Source organism: Elgaria multicarinata, chromosome 11 (assembly GCF_023053635.1).
Source record: "Elgaria multicarinata webbii isolate HBS135686 ecotype San Diego chromosome 11, rElgMul1.1.pri, whole genome shotgun sequence".
Taxonomy (NCBI): Eukaryota; Metazoa; Chordata; class Lepidosauria; order Squamata; family Anguidae; genus Elgaria; species Elgaria multicarinata.
In genome coordinates, this window is record NC_086181.1 from 46,659,482 (window position 1) to 46,676,383 (window position 16,902).

The 16,902-nt window shown below is 49.7% G+C and overlaps 1 protein-coding gene across 5 annotated transcripts in view; it reads left to right on the forward strand.

Moving 5' to 3' along the window:
* The window catches only part of DLG4 (discs large MAGUK scaffold protein 4), a 121,345-nt gene extending 116,451 nt beyond the window's left edge, over positions 1-4,894 (forward strand). For all 5 annotated transcript variants that reach the window (XM_063138634.1, XM_063138635.1, XM_063138637.1 and 2 more), the window contains 2 exons: positions 1,389-1,480; positions 4,147-4,894. In XM_063138634.1, the coding sequence (XP_062994704.1) occupies positions 1,389-1,480; positions 4,147-4,253 (199 nt within the window). In that variant the 3' untranslated portion in view covers positions 4,254-4,894. The remainder of the gene's footprint in view (positions 1-1,388; positions 1,481-4,146) is intronic.
* The last annotated feature ends 12,008 nt before the right edge of the window (positions 4,895-16,902 follow it).

Genomic DNA, 16,902 nt, shown 5'->3' on the forward strand with positions numbered 1-16,902 from the left:
TGTTTTTCCTACTGCCAGGCATGTGAACGGGGCAGTTTATTTTATTGAGTCCTGTTAACTTTATTTATATTTATTTATTTATTACTTGCATTTCTATACCGCCCAATAGCTGGAGCTCTCTGGGCGGTTCACAAAAATTAAAAACATTCAAAGTATAAAACAACAGTATAAAACCATCATATAAAATACAATGGTTTAATACAATGGTTTAATGGTTAATTTTTTGTAACTGTTTAAACTATTTGCACGTTCAAGGCTTTATATTGGGTTTCAGCATGTTGCGACCTGCCCAGAAGGCTTTGACTCTTGGGCGGTCTAGAAATGTTGTATATGGATGAATGTTCAAAGCAATTCCCAGTACACAAAATGAAGAACAGTAATTCACAAAAAACAGCAGGGACCTCTAAGAGCATCTCATTGGGCCTGTTCTGAAGACCTTAAACCCTCCTGGTTAAAGCTTTTGGTTAAGCAGCAGGGTTTAAGGTCATAGAATCATAGAATAGTAGAGTTGGAAGGGGCCTATAAGGCCATCAAGTCCAACCCCCTGCTCAGTACGTTTTGCTAAACCGTGCTCACTCACTAACTCCAGTCAGAATGTCGTCATCAGGTTAGCGGCTCTAACCGTGGCTTAAAGAGTTGTGTGCGACAACACGGCTTGTGGTTAGTGCTAACCTTAGAGAACTGCAGTTTCGCTAACCACAGAGCCTGGCGTGTGGTCTGAACAATGTCCAGTAAGGATGCATCTGTAAGGACTCCTTTCAGGGCATCATGCTAACATTTCAAGCATCCGTTTTTGTGGGAGTGGGTGGACAAGACAAACCTGTCGTATAGTTAATCAAGATGAAAGTTTGTCAGTTATTAAAATGTCGGCCATGAAAAGGGCCACCAGTGGCAGCCAGCCCAGTAATGGGGACTTTGAGAAATCCAAGAAACTGGTTTGGCAGCTGGCCACTCCCGCCCCCCACCAGCACTTAGAGACTTCACTAATTACCCCTCCCTTAACAGTCAGCCACCCTCCATTCGACGGCAACCAGAGATGAGGAGGTTGAATGGAACTGGCTGGCTTCCTAATTGGGCCTGGGGGAGCCCACGTGATGGTTGGGATGTTTGCATGAGGGGTGGGGGAGCATGCATGTGCCCCAAAGCCCAGTTGCTGGGGAACATGGGTGGCAGGGTGCTGTTGTCCTGCTTTGTCGCTCCTTGGTTGACAGCTGGTCGGCCGCTGTGTGACTAGAGCGCTGGTCTAGATGGGCCCTCGGTCTGATCCAGCATCAGGGCTCCTCCAACGTTCTAAAGTTTTTAAGTTGGAAGTTGTGGGGGTGGGGGGACCGCTTTCAGGGTTGGCACAGACTGACGTCACTTTGTGCCTCCTTTTTCTTTGTCCCCAGAGAAATTAACAAGCGGATAACGGAGGAGCAAGCGCGGAAAGCCTTCGACAGAGCGACTAAACTTGAGCAGGAGTTTACAGAGTGCTTCTCAGGTGGGTTCCGCCCTGGCCCCGTTTGCCTTCCAGCCCGTGAGTGCCACATTCGCAAAAGACTTGAGGAGCACAGCTGTGCACAGTCTCTCTTTCACTTTCACCTTTCTCAAAACGCCCCGTCTGAAAGATCATGTTTCTAGTCCATATGCCTGTGGAGAATAGAAAGCACACTGGCAGCGCTTTGAGAAATCTCAGAAACTGGGTTGGGGTTCTAGTCTAGGGGTGGCCGAATCGGTCCAATGCAATCTCGTTGAGGTTCACATTCTTCCGACCTAATTCTGTGCAAGCACACCCCGCCCTGCACTGAAATTTGCATGTGTTTTTAGTGCACGTTTTTCATATGAACACATTTTCCCTTTGCACATTCCCCAAATGTCACCTTATTGTCAAACATACTTTTTGTGTTTTGCGGAATTCATCACAAGCTCAGAATTATCATAGAATCATAGAATAGTAGAGTTGGAAGGGGCCTACAAGGCCATCCAGTCCAACCCCCCTGCTCAATGCAGGAATCCACCCTAAAGCATCCCTGACAGGTGGTTGTCCAGCTGCCTCTTGAAGGCCTCTAGTGTGGGAGAGCCCACAACCTCCCTAGGTAACTGGTTCCAGTGTCCAGCTGCTGATTGGGTTCTGGTCCACGTTCATGTCCAGGAGTTGCAAACTGGGGTCGTCTTGCATAAAAATGTGGATCTGGTGAACGTTTCACCCATCCCTCGTCTACTCCAGTATCCCCTTCCCAACAGAAGTGATTATTGTATTACAAACTATTCTCTTCTGGCTTTTAAGCCGTGTGAACAGGGGGCCTTTGAGCATATGCAAAGTTTCTCCTTTTAAAAATGAGAGGCGTGGGGTAAAGGCTTCCTGTGTTGGGCGATTTAGCGTGTTGGCCGTGAGTTGGAGATTTTGGCGTTTTCTAAGACGGGGATAACACAACGTGGTTTTGCTTTTGCTGTGGAGGAAACGTCTGCAAATATCTCTTTTTCTCCACTTTGCCCTGTGCAAGAGTGGAAGGCACTCATCACATGCCCAGAGATTACTGTTATTAGGACATTGGGAGAAAAGGGACAGGTTTGACTTCAGCAAGGAAGGATTGATGCTGTCATTCCCCCTCCCTCTGGGAACCAGCGCCATTCTTCTAAAGACCATGACCTAGGCTGTTTGGAAAGGCTGAAGCCCGACATATTTTCAAAGGGGAGTGACACCCTATACCACACAATTGTGGGAATTGTAAACTTAGCCCCAGTAAATCTCCAGGGAATACACAGCGGCCCGTATTGGCCACTGGTGAAGACCCTTTGTCAAAACGCATTTGGCCTCTTTCTACGTGGTTTTAGCTACACATTGGTCTGTGCAATATGTCAGTGGTCCCTAACCTTTTTGGCACCAGGGGACCGGTTTTGTGGAAGACAATTTTTCCACAGACCGGGGGGGGGGGCGGTTGAGGGGATGGTTTTGGGAAGCCCCCCCCCACTCCAGTGTCCTGGCTTCGCTTCGGCTGTGTGCGAAGCCAGGACGCTGGGGTGGGTGGGCGGCTTCGGAACGGCGCACCCGGAAGTCGCTCTCCCAGAGCGGCTTCCGGCCGGGCGCGCCGTTCTGAAGCCGCCCCACCCCACCCCAGCGTCCTGGCTTCGCTTCAGCTGGGCAGGCGAGATGGCGCCACGCGCCCAGATACGCTGGGGTGGGTGTGGGTGGGTGAAAGCAGCTCACCTGCGCGGCCTGGTTCCTAACAGGCCATGGACTGGTACCAGTCCGTGGCCCGGGGGTTGGGGACCCCTGCAATATGTTATTGCACTTTTAATGCAATATCATTGTTAATCTTTATTTTATATTTTTGTATATTAAACGTTATGGTTTCATTGTGTATATATATATATATATATATATATATATATATATATATATATATCCTTAACTTTTTGTTTAGTGGTGACTCTGTGGATAAAGAAGGGGACTCTGCACATGCTCTGGGAGGGGAAGAGGGAAGTGAGCAGAAGCTGGAGACGGGCAGGGTGAAAGCGGCGCATGACAGATAAGGCCTGGGGCTGGATGTGAACCCCACCCCATTTAGGGGGTTGCTGGCTGCCGTCTGGAGCCTCGTGTGGCGCAGAGTGGTAAGCGGCAGTTACTGCAGCCGAAACTCTCCCCACGGCCTGAGTTCGATCCCAGCGGAAGCTGGTTCTCAGGCAGCCAGCTTGGGTCGACTCAGCCTTCCATCCTCCCGAGGTCAGTAAAATGAGTCCCCAGCTAGCTGCGACTGGGCAAGGCCATGGCGAACCACCCCGCTACAAAGTCTGCCAAGAAAACGTCAGCGAAAGCCGGCATCCCTCGAGGAGTCAGCAATGACTCAAGTGCTTTGCACGAGAAGTTCCTTTCCTTTTTTCCTGGCCGCCGTCAGTGATCTGGGCTGTTTGCATAGGGCAAAACCTGAGCACCAGGCCTAGTTTGTGGACCCTGCCACACCTGGCAGGTGTATGCTGTATGAAAAAGCCCTCGATTGCATCCCGCTTCCACGACAGGGAACAGACAGGGTGTGTGTCCTGGGGCAGAGACGGCCTGCTCTGGTTTTCAAAGCAACCCCAAGCCTTCCCTTCCTTCCTCTCTTCCTTCCTCTCTTTCCCCGTTTCTCTCTGACTCACCCCCTTGCCTTGTTCCGCCTCTTTCCCCAGCCATCGTAGAAGGAGACAGCTTCGAAGAGATCTACCACAAGATCAAAAGGATCATTGAGGAGCTTTCTGGCCCGTACATCTGGATTCCGGCCCGCGAGAGACTTTAAGAGCTCTGAACTGACTTTTCTGGGAACGGATCCTGAAAGCCACCACCACCACTACCACCACCCACCGACTCTGCGACAGAGCCGTCTCCAAGAGAGGGGGGGTTGGCTTTGTCTCCTGCCACTGAACTTAGCTGTTTGGTTAATATTTTGGGGATGGGTGGGGAGGTCTTGGGATGGGCGTCTTTCGTTTCTTCCTTTATTCTTTAATATTCTCATTTTCTTTTCCTATTTTTTTCTTCTTCTTCTTGCGTGATCCGGCCACCCCACCCTAATCCTGGTTTAAAATGCTCCCGTTTTTATTTCTGCAGCAAAAAAAAGGGGGGTGCTTTTTCCGATCCCCAACAGTGCTAGCGCATGCATGCTGTCATTTGGGGGTGGGGGGGTTCCGGTGGTGGCGTTGGGGGAGAAAGGGGGGTTCTTCCTTAGATTCTCTTTCATTTTTACAAGCAGTAAGGTGGGCAGAATGGGGCACGCGCAGAAACTGAGCTCAAAAGGAGGAAGGCGAGAGCAAAATTAGGCAGATAGAGATATTTTTTTGGAAGGAAAAAAAAAGAAACTTTCTGCAACCAGAAGCCACTTTTGATAAAGTTTACCTTTTCTGGAGGGGGCCACGCCGGAAACCCCCAACTGATCAGTGAATTTGAAGCCGAACAAGGGATTTGACACAGAATCAAGTTCCCTTCTTGTGGTTTGATCCTCATTAGAACAGAGAAGGGATGAAATCGGAAGTTAAGTTAGATAGAAAAAGCAACCCTGCACACGTAGGAGTTCAATGTGAAATGAATTAACTAAGTTTTGCTTTTTTGGAAAAGACAAAAAAAAAACACTATTTTCCCCGGGAAGGAAGGATTAAATTTTTGTTCCTTCCCTCTGTATTTTTGGCTGAAGAATATTTTACGATTAAAACAAGCACAGACCCAGGACTAATGAAGCCAAGATAATTCTCGCTTGAAAGTATGGCCCTGATGACTTTGGGATATAATATATATATATATTATATATTATTATTTTGTTTCAACTGAATTTTTCTCTTCTGATTTTCTCTTTCATTTCTCCCCCTCTTCAGTGCATGAAGGTTACTTGTGGCTTCAAAACTTAACAAAGAGGATGAAGGGGAAAAAAGGAGGAAATTAGAATAATAATAATAGTAATGAAACCATTTTGCTGGTTCAGCAATTTATATTTTTTTCCGGGGGAGGGAAAGGAGGGCGAGGAGGAGTTGGGCGGGGAAAGAGAAGATAAAAAAGAGACAGAGTTTTTTTCGATGTCCTGTGACTATTTTTTTGGGTCATATCAAGTATTTTGGTGCGGCTGTGCGTGATGTATGAAAAAAAAAATACAAAGAAAGACAGTTTTCGGGGGTGGAAGTTATATTTCAGAGGGCTGTTTTAATTTCACATCTGAAGATTTTAATTTCCAAATCTAATGGATTAATTATTATTTTTTGTATATAAAGAAAAAAAAAGAGAGACAGAGAATGGACTTGCGGGAGGTTGGAGACATTTAGCCTCACCACCACCACCGCCTCCCTACCCACGGTTGGCCCTCTGCAAGACACAAAATTCCCCACCGCTTTTAGCCGGGCGGGGGAAAACTCATGAGTTAAACATTAATATAGGAAGAAAGCGTTGCTCTTTCAGCGGAGAAATTATTTCCTTAGCTGCTGTGAAGTTAAGCAATGTGGAGCCTGCTTCATATGCTTGACCTTAACTTTCAGAGGAACGGGGTTCCCCGCGCCGCCCCTCACCTCCCCAAAAAGCGAGCCAAGAGGCTAACCCTCACTGTTCTAAGAGCGAAGCGTTTGAGGAAGGGGGTGAAGCCGAACATTTCAAAGTTGCCTAGAAAACACGCCCTGGACCTCGGATTGAGAAATACTCGGGAGGCCGGCCACGGAAGGGTGCTGCCACCTCCTCTGACCCCTCGGCCCCACCTCGAGCAGTTCAGCTGTCTGGTTTTTTAAAAAAAGAAAAATAAGAACATCTGACCGAAGAGAGCTGTCAGTACGAGGCAAAAATAGAAGAACAGGGCTGGAGAACACCCAAGGAGCAATGCGGAGGTTCAGAGCACAAAGAACCCACCACACTTGGAGCGGCACGCAATTGATGTGTGCCCCGCCACCCGCCCGCCACCCCCCCTGTGGGGCAATTCACCCAGGGGCCAATGGTTGTGGAGGGGGGAAAGGGGGGCTATTTTTAACCCTGGGGGGGAGAGGGCCCATCTGTAGGAAGGCCAGATGTGGCTTGCAGATGTGGCCCCCTGATCCTGATTTGACAGTTTGATCGCCCCTTCCTGCTGCTCACACCATCTCTGGTGGCCCTTCTGAGGCGTGACATTACAAGCCAGAGAACAGGGGCCCCAGATTTTGGGGGGGTGGGTGAGCTAGAAGGGTCTAGATGTCTTTTTCCAGGCCCCTCTTTATGCGCCGACCTCCAGAGGAACTTGCTCTCACACTGGCTTGTCAAGGGCTTTATCACAAGGAATGGGGGTCCTCTTGCCACCACCCCACCACCCAAAAGTGTGTGTTGGATGGAAGGGGTCGGTCAGATGAAGAAGTCTTTCTCTTCCCCCCGGGGCATTATTTCAAAACTAAATCAAACCGGATGTAACTGGAGGTTGTTTCTTGCTGGGGGCCGTGGGAGGTTTGTTGGGGGTGGGTGGGCGGGCGAGGGGGCGGGCGGGGAGATATAAGAGAGTATTTTGCATAGAAATATTATCGCCTTCGGCAAACGAATAATTAAAAACCAATGAAAACCCAACTCGGTTGTGTGATGGTGTCGTTTTCTTGCCGGGTGGGTGTGTACGTGTGGCGCGGGGCTGCAGCAGCATTAACATCTGGATTCTCACCAGTTTCACTTCACCTGCATTTCACCTATTTATTAGGGTGATCCTATGGAAAGGAGGACAGGGCTCCTGCATCTTTAATAGAAAGGGGAATTTCTGCAGGTGTTATTGGTACGCCTGCAGCAGCTGGTGAAATTCCCTCTTCATCACAACAGAGAAAGCTGCAGGAGCTATACTAGAGTGACCATAGAATCATAGAATAGCAGAGTTGGAAGGGGCCTACAAGGCCATCAAGTCCATCCCCTGGAATCCACCCTAAAGCATCCCTGACAGATGGTTGTCCAGCTGCCTCTTGAAGGCCTCCAGCCCACAACCTCACCAGGCAACTGATTCCATTGTCGTACCAGGAAGTTTTTCCTGATGTCCAGCTGGAATCTGGCTTCCTTTAACTTGAGCCCATTCCGTGTCCTGCACTCTGGGAGGATCGAGAAGAGATCCTGGCCCTCCTCTGTGTGACAAACTTTTAAGTATTTGAAGAGTGCTATCATATCTCCCCTCAATCTTCTCTTCTCCAGGCTAAACCTGCCCAGTTCTTTCAGTCTCTCTTCATAGGGCTTTGTTTCCAGACCCCTGATCATCCTGGTTGCCCTCCTCTGAACACGCTCCAGCTTGTCTGCATCCTTCTTGAATTGTGGAGCCCAGAACTGGATGCAATACTCTAGATGAGGCCTAACAAGGGCCAAATAGAGAAGAACCAGTACCTCATGTGATTTGGAAGCTATACTTCTGTTAGTGCAGCCCAAAATAGCATTTGCCTTTCTTGCAGCCACATCGCACTATTGGCTCATATTCAGTTTGCAATTTACAATTCCAAGATCCTTCTCGTTTGTAGTATTGCTGAGCCAAGTATCCCCCATCTTGTAACTAAAAGAGGGCAGGGCTCCTGCAGCTTTCACTGGTGTAATGAAGAGGGAATTTCACCGGGTGCTGTATGCACACAAATGACACCTGCTGAAATTCCCTTTTCTATGCAACTGTTAAAGATACAGGAACCCTGTCCTCCTTTTCATAATGTCACCCTACTATTATGGTCCTTGTGGAAGGAGCATGGCTCAGTGGTTAGAACTCTAAAGAAGTTCTCCCAGGTTCAGCTCCCACATGCTGGCCACACTATTTAAGTTGCCCTGAAAGAACACCTCTAAGGGAGACCTCCCACCCACACATCTGTCTTGAGATAACTCCAGAGAGTAGCAATGGCTCCAAATTTTTCCTACTCCACAAAAAATGAAGCTAAAGCCATCTCCAACTTAATTAGCCCAATCCTTTTCAATTAGCACTTCATTAGCATGTCCTAGCCCAAAAGCTGAAACCTGGGTCTTCCTGTCCCTGGGCAACTTTTGTGATTAGGCAGTCACTCCTGACACGCGCAACACAACCACACACCAAATCTTGATGAACAGGGACTCCGGCAACCTCAACCTACCTCCAGATGTACTGGACAGCAACTTCCCAACTTTCCAGGGCAGCCTGTCCATGAAGGACTAGTTCTTTGTTCTTTGTCACCATACTGCAAAGATGTGCAGCATCTGGAGGCCTTATTGACACTCCTTCGTCAGAATTTTGCAGGGGCAACAAAAATTGCCACAAAATGGCCACTTTGTTCCTGTCTCACATTCCTTAATCAATACTACTTTTCCCATTTAGACTGAGGTTCATTATTTAATGTTAGTTTATTCAATTTACGTTCCGCATTTCTGGCGGAAAATTGCACTCGAGGCAGCTAACAACATCCGTATTTAAAAGAACATCTTAATTAAAGTAGAACATTAAAAACAAATCAATTAGAAACACAGCAGTAAAAGGAATAAATAGCACCAACGAATTGAAACCAGTTCCCTTTTGCTCCCACTGGCTAGCCTCTACGGTGGCGCAGAAGAGATCAGCCGTCCCTCCCGCGGGTGCTTTAGTGTGCCAAGTTTAAAGCTAGGACTCCTGGGTCCTCTGCAGAATGAAAGGCAATCGTAGGACTGAGCACTAAAAGGCCCACTGCCTGGGCTCTTCTAAGCCCCTGCCACAATGGTGTTGCTTGCCAAAGTCCACGTTCATGGCCGCATCCAGTTGATCTGTTGAAAGATGCTTTTTTTGTGGGCCTCTGGTTTAGGAGAGCGGCGCTGGGCTTGGTTCAGCGCTAAGGGGGAGGCGTGCATTCCTCGTTGGCGTTCCAGCCACTGCCCTGTGTTTTTGGAAAAGGGCTAAACGTGGCCGCTTCCTGGAGAATGAAGCATATTGACACAGTGCAAAGATCGGGAGCGTGTTGCCGGAAGAAGGCGAGGGAGTCAATGAACGGAGCTCGTGGAGGAGACCATCCCCTCCTGCAGAACTCCAGAGAGACAAAAGAGGTAACTTGCAACCTTCCAATGCCAGTTTGCAGGGTCTGGGTGTCTCCCCAACCCATGGCAATCTGCTGCCACCCATCAAGGACCAGAGCCGTGGAAGAGGGGTGGGGACAATTGCCTTGGACAATCTGGTCTGGGTAAGCCCAGAGTTTTACTGTTCTACAAACCGTTTGGTTTAGCGCAATCTTTGGGCCCTTTGACATATTGACACAGGCGGCCCAAAGGTTGGATGGGGGACGCCCGAGTGAAGAACAGCAACATGAAGCGTTTCTGAGGACGTGTAGTTACTGAGAAGCAAATGATTTGGACTAGCTGAGTCAGAGATCGACGCTAATGGGTTCATTCCTTGGAGCGGATGACTCACAAGCGTATTGCAGAAGGCCCATAAAATGCGAGCTTGCAGAACGCTGTGGGGAGAATACTGGTAAATCTGGGTGAAACAGTACAGCTGAGGTGGTGACCCTGAAAGAAACATCTGATAATACTGAGAACAGTATGCAAATATCAGCCTCTAAATGATGAAATCAGAAGCATCATCAAACCTCTTTTCAGGTTTTAAAGAGGTGTATTTGAGCTATATGAGCTCACTGAGAAATAAGTAGGGCTGTGCTCCGCTCTGATTCGGATCGCGAATCTGGAGCGACCCGATCCACCTCCGGCAAAGGCAGATCCGAATCGGGTCAGGGGAGCTGCGGATCGAGGCGAAGCATTTTGCCTCCATCCAGAGCTCCAAATGCATGTAAGTGGGGGGGGGGGGACCTCACCTGCCGCCACCGCCGCAGTCCATGCTGCCATGGTGATGGAACCAGGTAAGGGGTTAGGGGGGGTCTTACCTGTGTTTGGCATGGTCTGGCGCAGGCTTCAACTGAGGCCCAGGCCTCAAAGCAGCGGAAGCAGGCCGTGGCCTGCTTCCGCTGCTTTGAGGCCTGGGCCTCAGTTGAAAGCTGCACCGGACCACGACAGATGCAGGTAAGTGGGGGGGAGAGGGTTTACCTGGCTCCGCCGCTGCCACCGCAGTCCATACAGTGACAGTGGAAGAGCCAGGTAAAGGGGCAGGGGGAAGGGGGCTTACCTCCGTCCTGGGCCTCAGTTGAAGCCTGCACCGGACCGCGATGGATGCAGTTAAGTGTAGGGAGGGGGGCTTACCTGGCTCCACTGTTGCAGTCCATGTAGCGATGGCAGCAGTGCCAGGTAAGGGGGCAGGGGGGAGGGGGGCTTATTGGCCCCCATTTTGTCCCCCCTTCCCCACTTACCTGCCTCCACCGTTCGCTGCGGAGGAAAGTAAGTAGGGAAGGGGGGGCAAAATCTCAATCCACCCCTCCGGATCTCGCTCTGCAGAGTGGAGCGGGGGAGGATCGGATTGACCCGAAGCAGTTTGGGCCCAATCTGAAACTTCTGGATCAGGCCACGAAGCGGTTCAGGGGGTCCGTGCACAGCCCTAGAAATAAGTACTCCGGTATCTCCCATGTGTATGAAACTCTTTGTAGGGAAGGAGGTCTTCCCAAAAGTTGGTTCAATTGGGCCAAGCATCACGTGAGCTGGGTGCCCATGACCTATAACAGCTCTTCTACATTTCAGCAGTACAGACACATTCTACTTCTAGATCAAGGTATGTGATGGACGCTCTCCATTCAACTGACTTTTGCTCATGGTACCACGAAGTACAAAAAAGTGGACGCCGTGCTGTCACTTCCATCGGTACTGGTTTCATCGATACATCAGCAGGCACGCCTGGAGCTGCGGTCGGTATCGGAAAACTCAGAGGGGCTGGCCAAAAAGGTCTGAACGACTTGTGAAAATGAGGAAGTGTAACCGCGTAACTAACGGGGTGTCCAGAGTTGCCCTCTGGATGCACGCAGAACACCACGCCTTGTTCAAGTCCCTTGCGGTGGCTGCCTAGACATGACAATGGCTTGACAGTGGAGTGTGAAGAAAGCGATTGGGCCTGTTCTGACCACACCAGCGACCAGGGTCTCCTTCTGGGGTGATGGTCTGAGCTGGGAGTGGTGGGCCTGTATGGCAATGCGTTTTCTCCCACTTGGATGGTCGGCTCCAGAAGGTGGTGCTTGGGGGATATTGCTCAGCCCTGTGGATTTTCCAGTATGGGATTCCCCAGGGGGTGGATTGGTCCCTCATGCTGTTCAACATCAACATGACACTGTTGAGTGGGGTCATCTGGAATTTTGGAGCGCGTTGTCATCCGTATGCTGATGACACACAGTTCTACTTCAGTCCTTTCCATCTTCATCAGGTGAGGCTGTGGATGTGCTGAACCGGTGCCTGGCCGCGACAATGGACTGGATGAGGGCTAATAAACTGAAACTCAATCCAGACAAGACCGAGATGCTGCTGGTGGGTGGTTCTTCTGGCTGGATGGTGGGTGCTCAACCTGTTCTAGATGGGGCTAAAGGAGCAGGTTCGGAGCTTGGGGCATCTCCTGAAGCCATCTCTATCACTTGAGATTCAGGTGACGTCAGAGGCCTGGAGGACCAGTCTCTCCCTCCTCCAGCTGCCTCTGCTGTCTTGTCTCAAAAACAAAACATCTGCATCAGAGACTTGATGATGTCATCTTCCACAGGGAGGGGCCCCATTAAGCCCCGGTCCTCAAAGGGCTCACTTTGTCCAGAAGAGTCCAGCTGGTCAGCTAAATCTCCTTAAGTAATGGAAAAGTACTTGGCCACTGCGTTCCCTGATACAGCTGGGCCTGTTCAGCTGGTTGGTCCACTTGACTGGTCGTCCTTCTATTGTCCAGATCCCAATCATACAAACACAGAATCCCTGAGCTGGGAGGGACCGTGTGGTCATCCAGCTCAACCCCCAATCCCATTGCAATGGATTACTGGGAACAGATTCCTGAAATGGGGTCTTCATCTGGGAAGGAGGGCTGGTTGGAGAGTATGAAGCTGGAGGAAAAACACCCCAAAAGCTTTCAGGATGCAGCTCTGCCACAAATCAGGCTTTCCCTCTCACTTCCAATTTCTGCCTGAAATGTCAATTGAGCCATCCTGGTTCCTCCTTTTTCCTGTTCCTTCTCTCTCTCTCTCTCTCTCTCTCTCTGTCTCCCACCCCGCCATAACCTCTGTGTCTGTTTTTGTCTGAAACGTCCATTCACCCATCCTGTGAGTAGGATGTACAGCATTTGTTCAATCCACTCCGTCTGGATTGTTAGGCATCCTTTGTGCCACCGTTCACTCATGGGCGGAATCAGATTTTGTTTTAACCAGGATTTCGATCTGCTTGTGCTAATGCGCACTAGAGTAAATCCTCCCAAAAGTGAAAAACTGGTCCGCAAGTCTGCAGAATATGCGTGACGTGGAAAAATCCACAGGTCAGATTCGTGGAAACATGAATTCATTTTGTATCTCTTGTGGATTTCTTTGGCATCCCTTCCTGTGAGTGTGCATGATTTAAGCATGTTGCTTTTCCCATTAACTCCCCATTTCATTTCTTGTTGTCCCTTCTGTAGGTTTCCATCTGAAATGTCCATTCAGCCCTCCTGTGAGCAAGGTATTATCATCATCATCATCATCATCATCATCATCATCATCATCATCCCGCCTTACCCCCAATACTGGGACTCACGCATCCTCTTTTTCCCATTGTCTCTCTGTCTTTTCCATGGTTGTCTCTCCATCTTTTGCCTTCATTAGTCAAGGCCCAACACCTGGACCAGACAGGAGCAATGCAGAAGACCCTGTTACAACACGAATTGTGATCTGGAGCATTTCTCTTCCAGCCGAAAAGGTGAGGCGCGCATATCGAAAGCAAAGTCCCTGAACGTGCAAGGTGCATGGCTGAGCATGTGGAAGGGCATGTGTGCGCAAGACAAAGAATTACTGTGTGAGGGTGGCATAGTAGATCATAGAATCATAGACTAGCAGAGTTGGAAGGGGCCTACAAGGCCATCGAGTCCAACCCCCTGCTCATTGCAGGAATCCACCCTAAAGCATCCCTGACAGATGGCTGTCCAGCTGCCTCTTGAAGGCCTCTAGTGTGGGAGAGCCCACAGCCTCCCTAGGTCATTGGTTCCATTGTCGTACTGCTCTAACAGTCAGGGAGTTTTTCCTGATGTCCAGCTGGAATCTGGCTTCCTTTAACTTGAGCCCGTTATTCCATGTCCTGCACTCTGGGAGGATCGAGAAGAGATCCTGGCCCTCCTCTGTGGGACAACCTTTTAAGTATTTGAAGAGTGCTCTCATGTCTCCCCTCCATCTTCTCTTCTCCAGGCTAAACCTGCCCAGTTCTTTCAGTCTCTCCTCATAGGGCTTTGTTTCCAAACCCCTGATCATCCTGGTTGCCCTCCTCTGAACTCCCGCCTAACCAGGGCTGAATAGAGATAGATCCTTAGGGGGCTCAGATCCCTCTTTGAAGGCTAGATTGTGCTCACAGGTGTGGATAATGGAGCCTTTAGAACTGCAGTTGACTCCTTAAAGGGCACCCACCAGAAAAACAAGAAGACGACGACATTATTAGACAGAAAGTTATTCCAGAGGCTTCACCAGTTTTCCAAAACACCTGAAGTGTTTGTCTTTCAAGTTGGCTTAACTGAGGAGATGGGCTGGGTGGTTATGAGTTAAAACAAACCATTAACCACAGTATTATTTATGTATATTGTTTCATTTGGTTTTAGATGTTCGGCCATTATGAGTTATGTAGTGTTTTTGAATTGTAGACAGACAGATAAATAGATAGATAGGGAGGGAGGCACAGTTCAAATGACTGTCTTTAGTGCAGTTTTTGATGTCTCCAATGTGCCTCGTCAAGGCTTTTATCTCGAGATATCTTACTGGGTTCTCTCTCAAACCTGGATAATTGGATGGTTTTCCAGGTCCTGGTGTGTTGCCATAATTACCTGCTGAGTCAGAGCCATGGGTCACGCTGGATCAGCATTCTGCCTCCTGACAGTGGCTGGCAAGATGCTGCAGGGATCCTCACCAACAGTGCATGATGGGGAAGAAACAGCCCCTGTTGCTCGCCAGCTTGGTGTAGTCCAGGCTTGCTGTCCTGCCCAACTTCATTAATAGAAGTATTGCTTCCAAATCGCGTGAGGTCCTGGTTCCTCTCTATTCGGCCCTGGTTAGGCCTCATCTAAAGTATTGCGTCCAGTTCTGGGCTCCACAATTCAAGAAGGACGCAGACAAGCTGGAGCGTGTTCAGAGGAGGGCAACCCGAATGATCAGGGGTCTGGAAACAAAGCCCTATGAAGAGAGACTGAAAGAACTGGGCATGTTTAGCCTGGAGAAGAGAAGATGGAGGGGAGACATGATGGCACTCTTCAAATACTTGAAAGGTTGTCAAGCAGAGGAGGGCCAAGATGGAACCAGATACCTAGGGAGGTGGTGGGCTCTCCCACACTAGAGGCCTTCAAGAGGCAGCTGGACAACCATCTGTCAGGGATGCTTTAGGGTGGATTCCTGCATTGAGCAGGGGGTTGGACTCGATGGCCTTGTAGGTCCCTTCCAACTCTGCTATTCTATGATTCTATGATTCTTGTGCAATTGGACTCCACAATGCAAGCAGCATGTCGGGGTGTGTGTGTGTTTGGTAGGGTGACCCTATGGAAAGGAGGACAGGTCTCCTGTATTTTGAACAGTTGCCTAGAAAAGGGAATTTCAGCAGGTGTCATTTGTATGCATGCAGCACCCAGTAAAGTTCCCTCTTTGACACAACAGTGAAAGCCGCAGGAGCCCTGCCCTCTTTTGTAGAGTGATGATATAAATAAAACAGGGCAACCCCTTCCCCCGCAATGCAATGCAAAGGTTGTCACACAGAGGAGGGCCAGGATCTCTTCTTGATCCTCCCAGAGTGCAGGACACAGAATAACGGGCTCAAGTTAAAGGAAGCCAGATTCCGGCTGGACATCAGGAAAAGCTTCCTGGCTGTTAGAGCAGCATGACAATGGAACCCATGACCTAGGGAGGTCATGGGCTCTCCCACACTAGAGGCATTCAAGAGACAGCTGGACAACCATCTGTCAGGGATGCTCTGAGGTGGATTCCTGCATTGAGCAGGCCTTAGAGGCCCCTTCCAGCTCTACTATTCTATGATTCTATGACTGTTTGGATGGTGCCTTCCTCCAATCAGCACGGCCAATGTGATAATGGGGGCTATAGTCCCACACAGCTGGAGGGCACCAGCTTGGATGTCCTGCACTGGTCTAGTCCAACCCCCACCCCACCCCCACCCCCACCCCAGTGGTAGACCAGTCCTTTTGCTGTCCTCCTTTTGAAAGGTGGCAGGATTTGGAGGGGGGAGTGTTGAGAGAGAGCCTCTACTGGTCTCCAAAATATAGCAACTGCCCCACTTCACTGGAGTGCCCATTTATGTTTCGTAAGAGTCCTAAATTAACAGGTCTAATTATGTGATGCCTCCTTAATTCAGTCCCACTCAACAGAACACTTGGCTGTGCTCAAGGCAAGGGTAGGGATGACGGGGCACCGGCTGAGGGCCCACAGCTGAACGGGGGCCCACTGCCAAGAGTTCCCTGGACTTGCTCCTCCTCCTTCCTCATTGCAACCTGACTGTCCACCTGCCTCTCGCCCTGATCCAGGCAACGATGGTGCTGAGGAAGAGAAGCAGGAGATGCCACAGCTGACTGGCTCCCTGGCTCCCTGCCTGTGAAGCAAGCAAGGGGTAGCCATGATCATGATGAGGAGGAGGAGGAGGCGCAAGAGCAGCTCATGAGAAAGGTGTCAAGAAGGTAGAGATACTGAGGGTGGTAGAGTCACTGCCTTGCCCAGCGGCCCTCCAAATACCTGGAACCAGCACTGTCTGTGGTCATGTGACAACCACAGGAAGGAGCACTGCTCTAGAGAAGGCTTTGGCCTTCCATTGGGTTGAGTTGATCCTTCCAATGTTGACATGACTTGGGCGGCTAAGCACTACCTTGATACCTGCCATACACGTGCGGACGGTTCCCCAAATGCCAACGTGCATAAGCCTTAGTTTGGATTAGGGATCACTTCGCCCCAGAAAAAGTTGTTTATCCTCAGGGATCATCGAGGGAACATCAGATAGAACGGTGTGGGCGAAGCTGAGCATATGCCGAGGTATCAACTATTATGGGAAGCCTTCTTCACTTCCCCAAGCACTGAGTTGCTCCCAGGGCAACACAACCATGAATGGGCTTCCTTTAGGCAAAGAGATTGCAGGGGCCTGATGGCGTTTCTGTAATATTTGCAACCTGACCACTGTCCCACATCAGTTCTCCGGAAAGGGGCATCCCCAAGGTGCTTTTAGCTTCATACCAGCATCTATTTTCTTTCCCTTGGCCATAAAGACTTCCCCGACCCTCCTTCCCAAACAAAAAAAACACTAGACTGTTTCCACATTCCAGAAATACCAGAGTGTGCATGGTATCAAAAAAAGCAATCTTCTAACCAGGAGCTCCCATTGAGGAACATTCCCTGAACATTCTGCCTTCCTTCTCACCGCAGGGACTGGGAACCCACCCAGCCAGACAACTGGTAGGG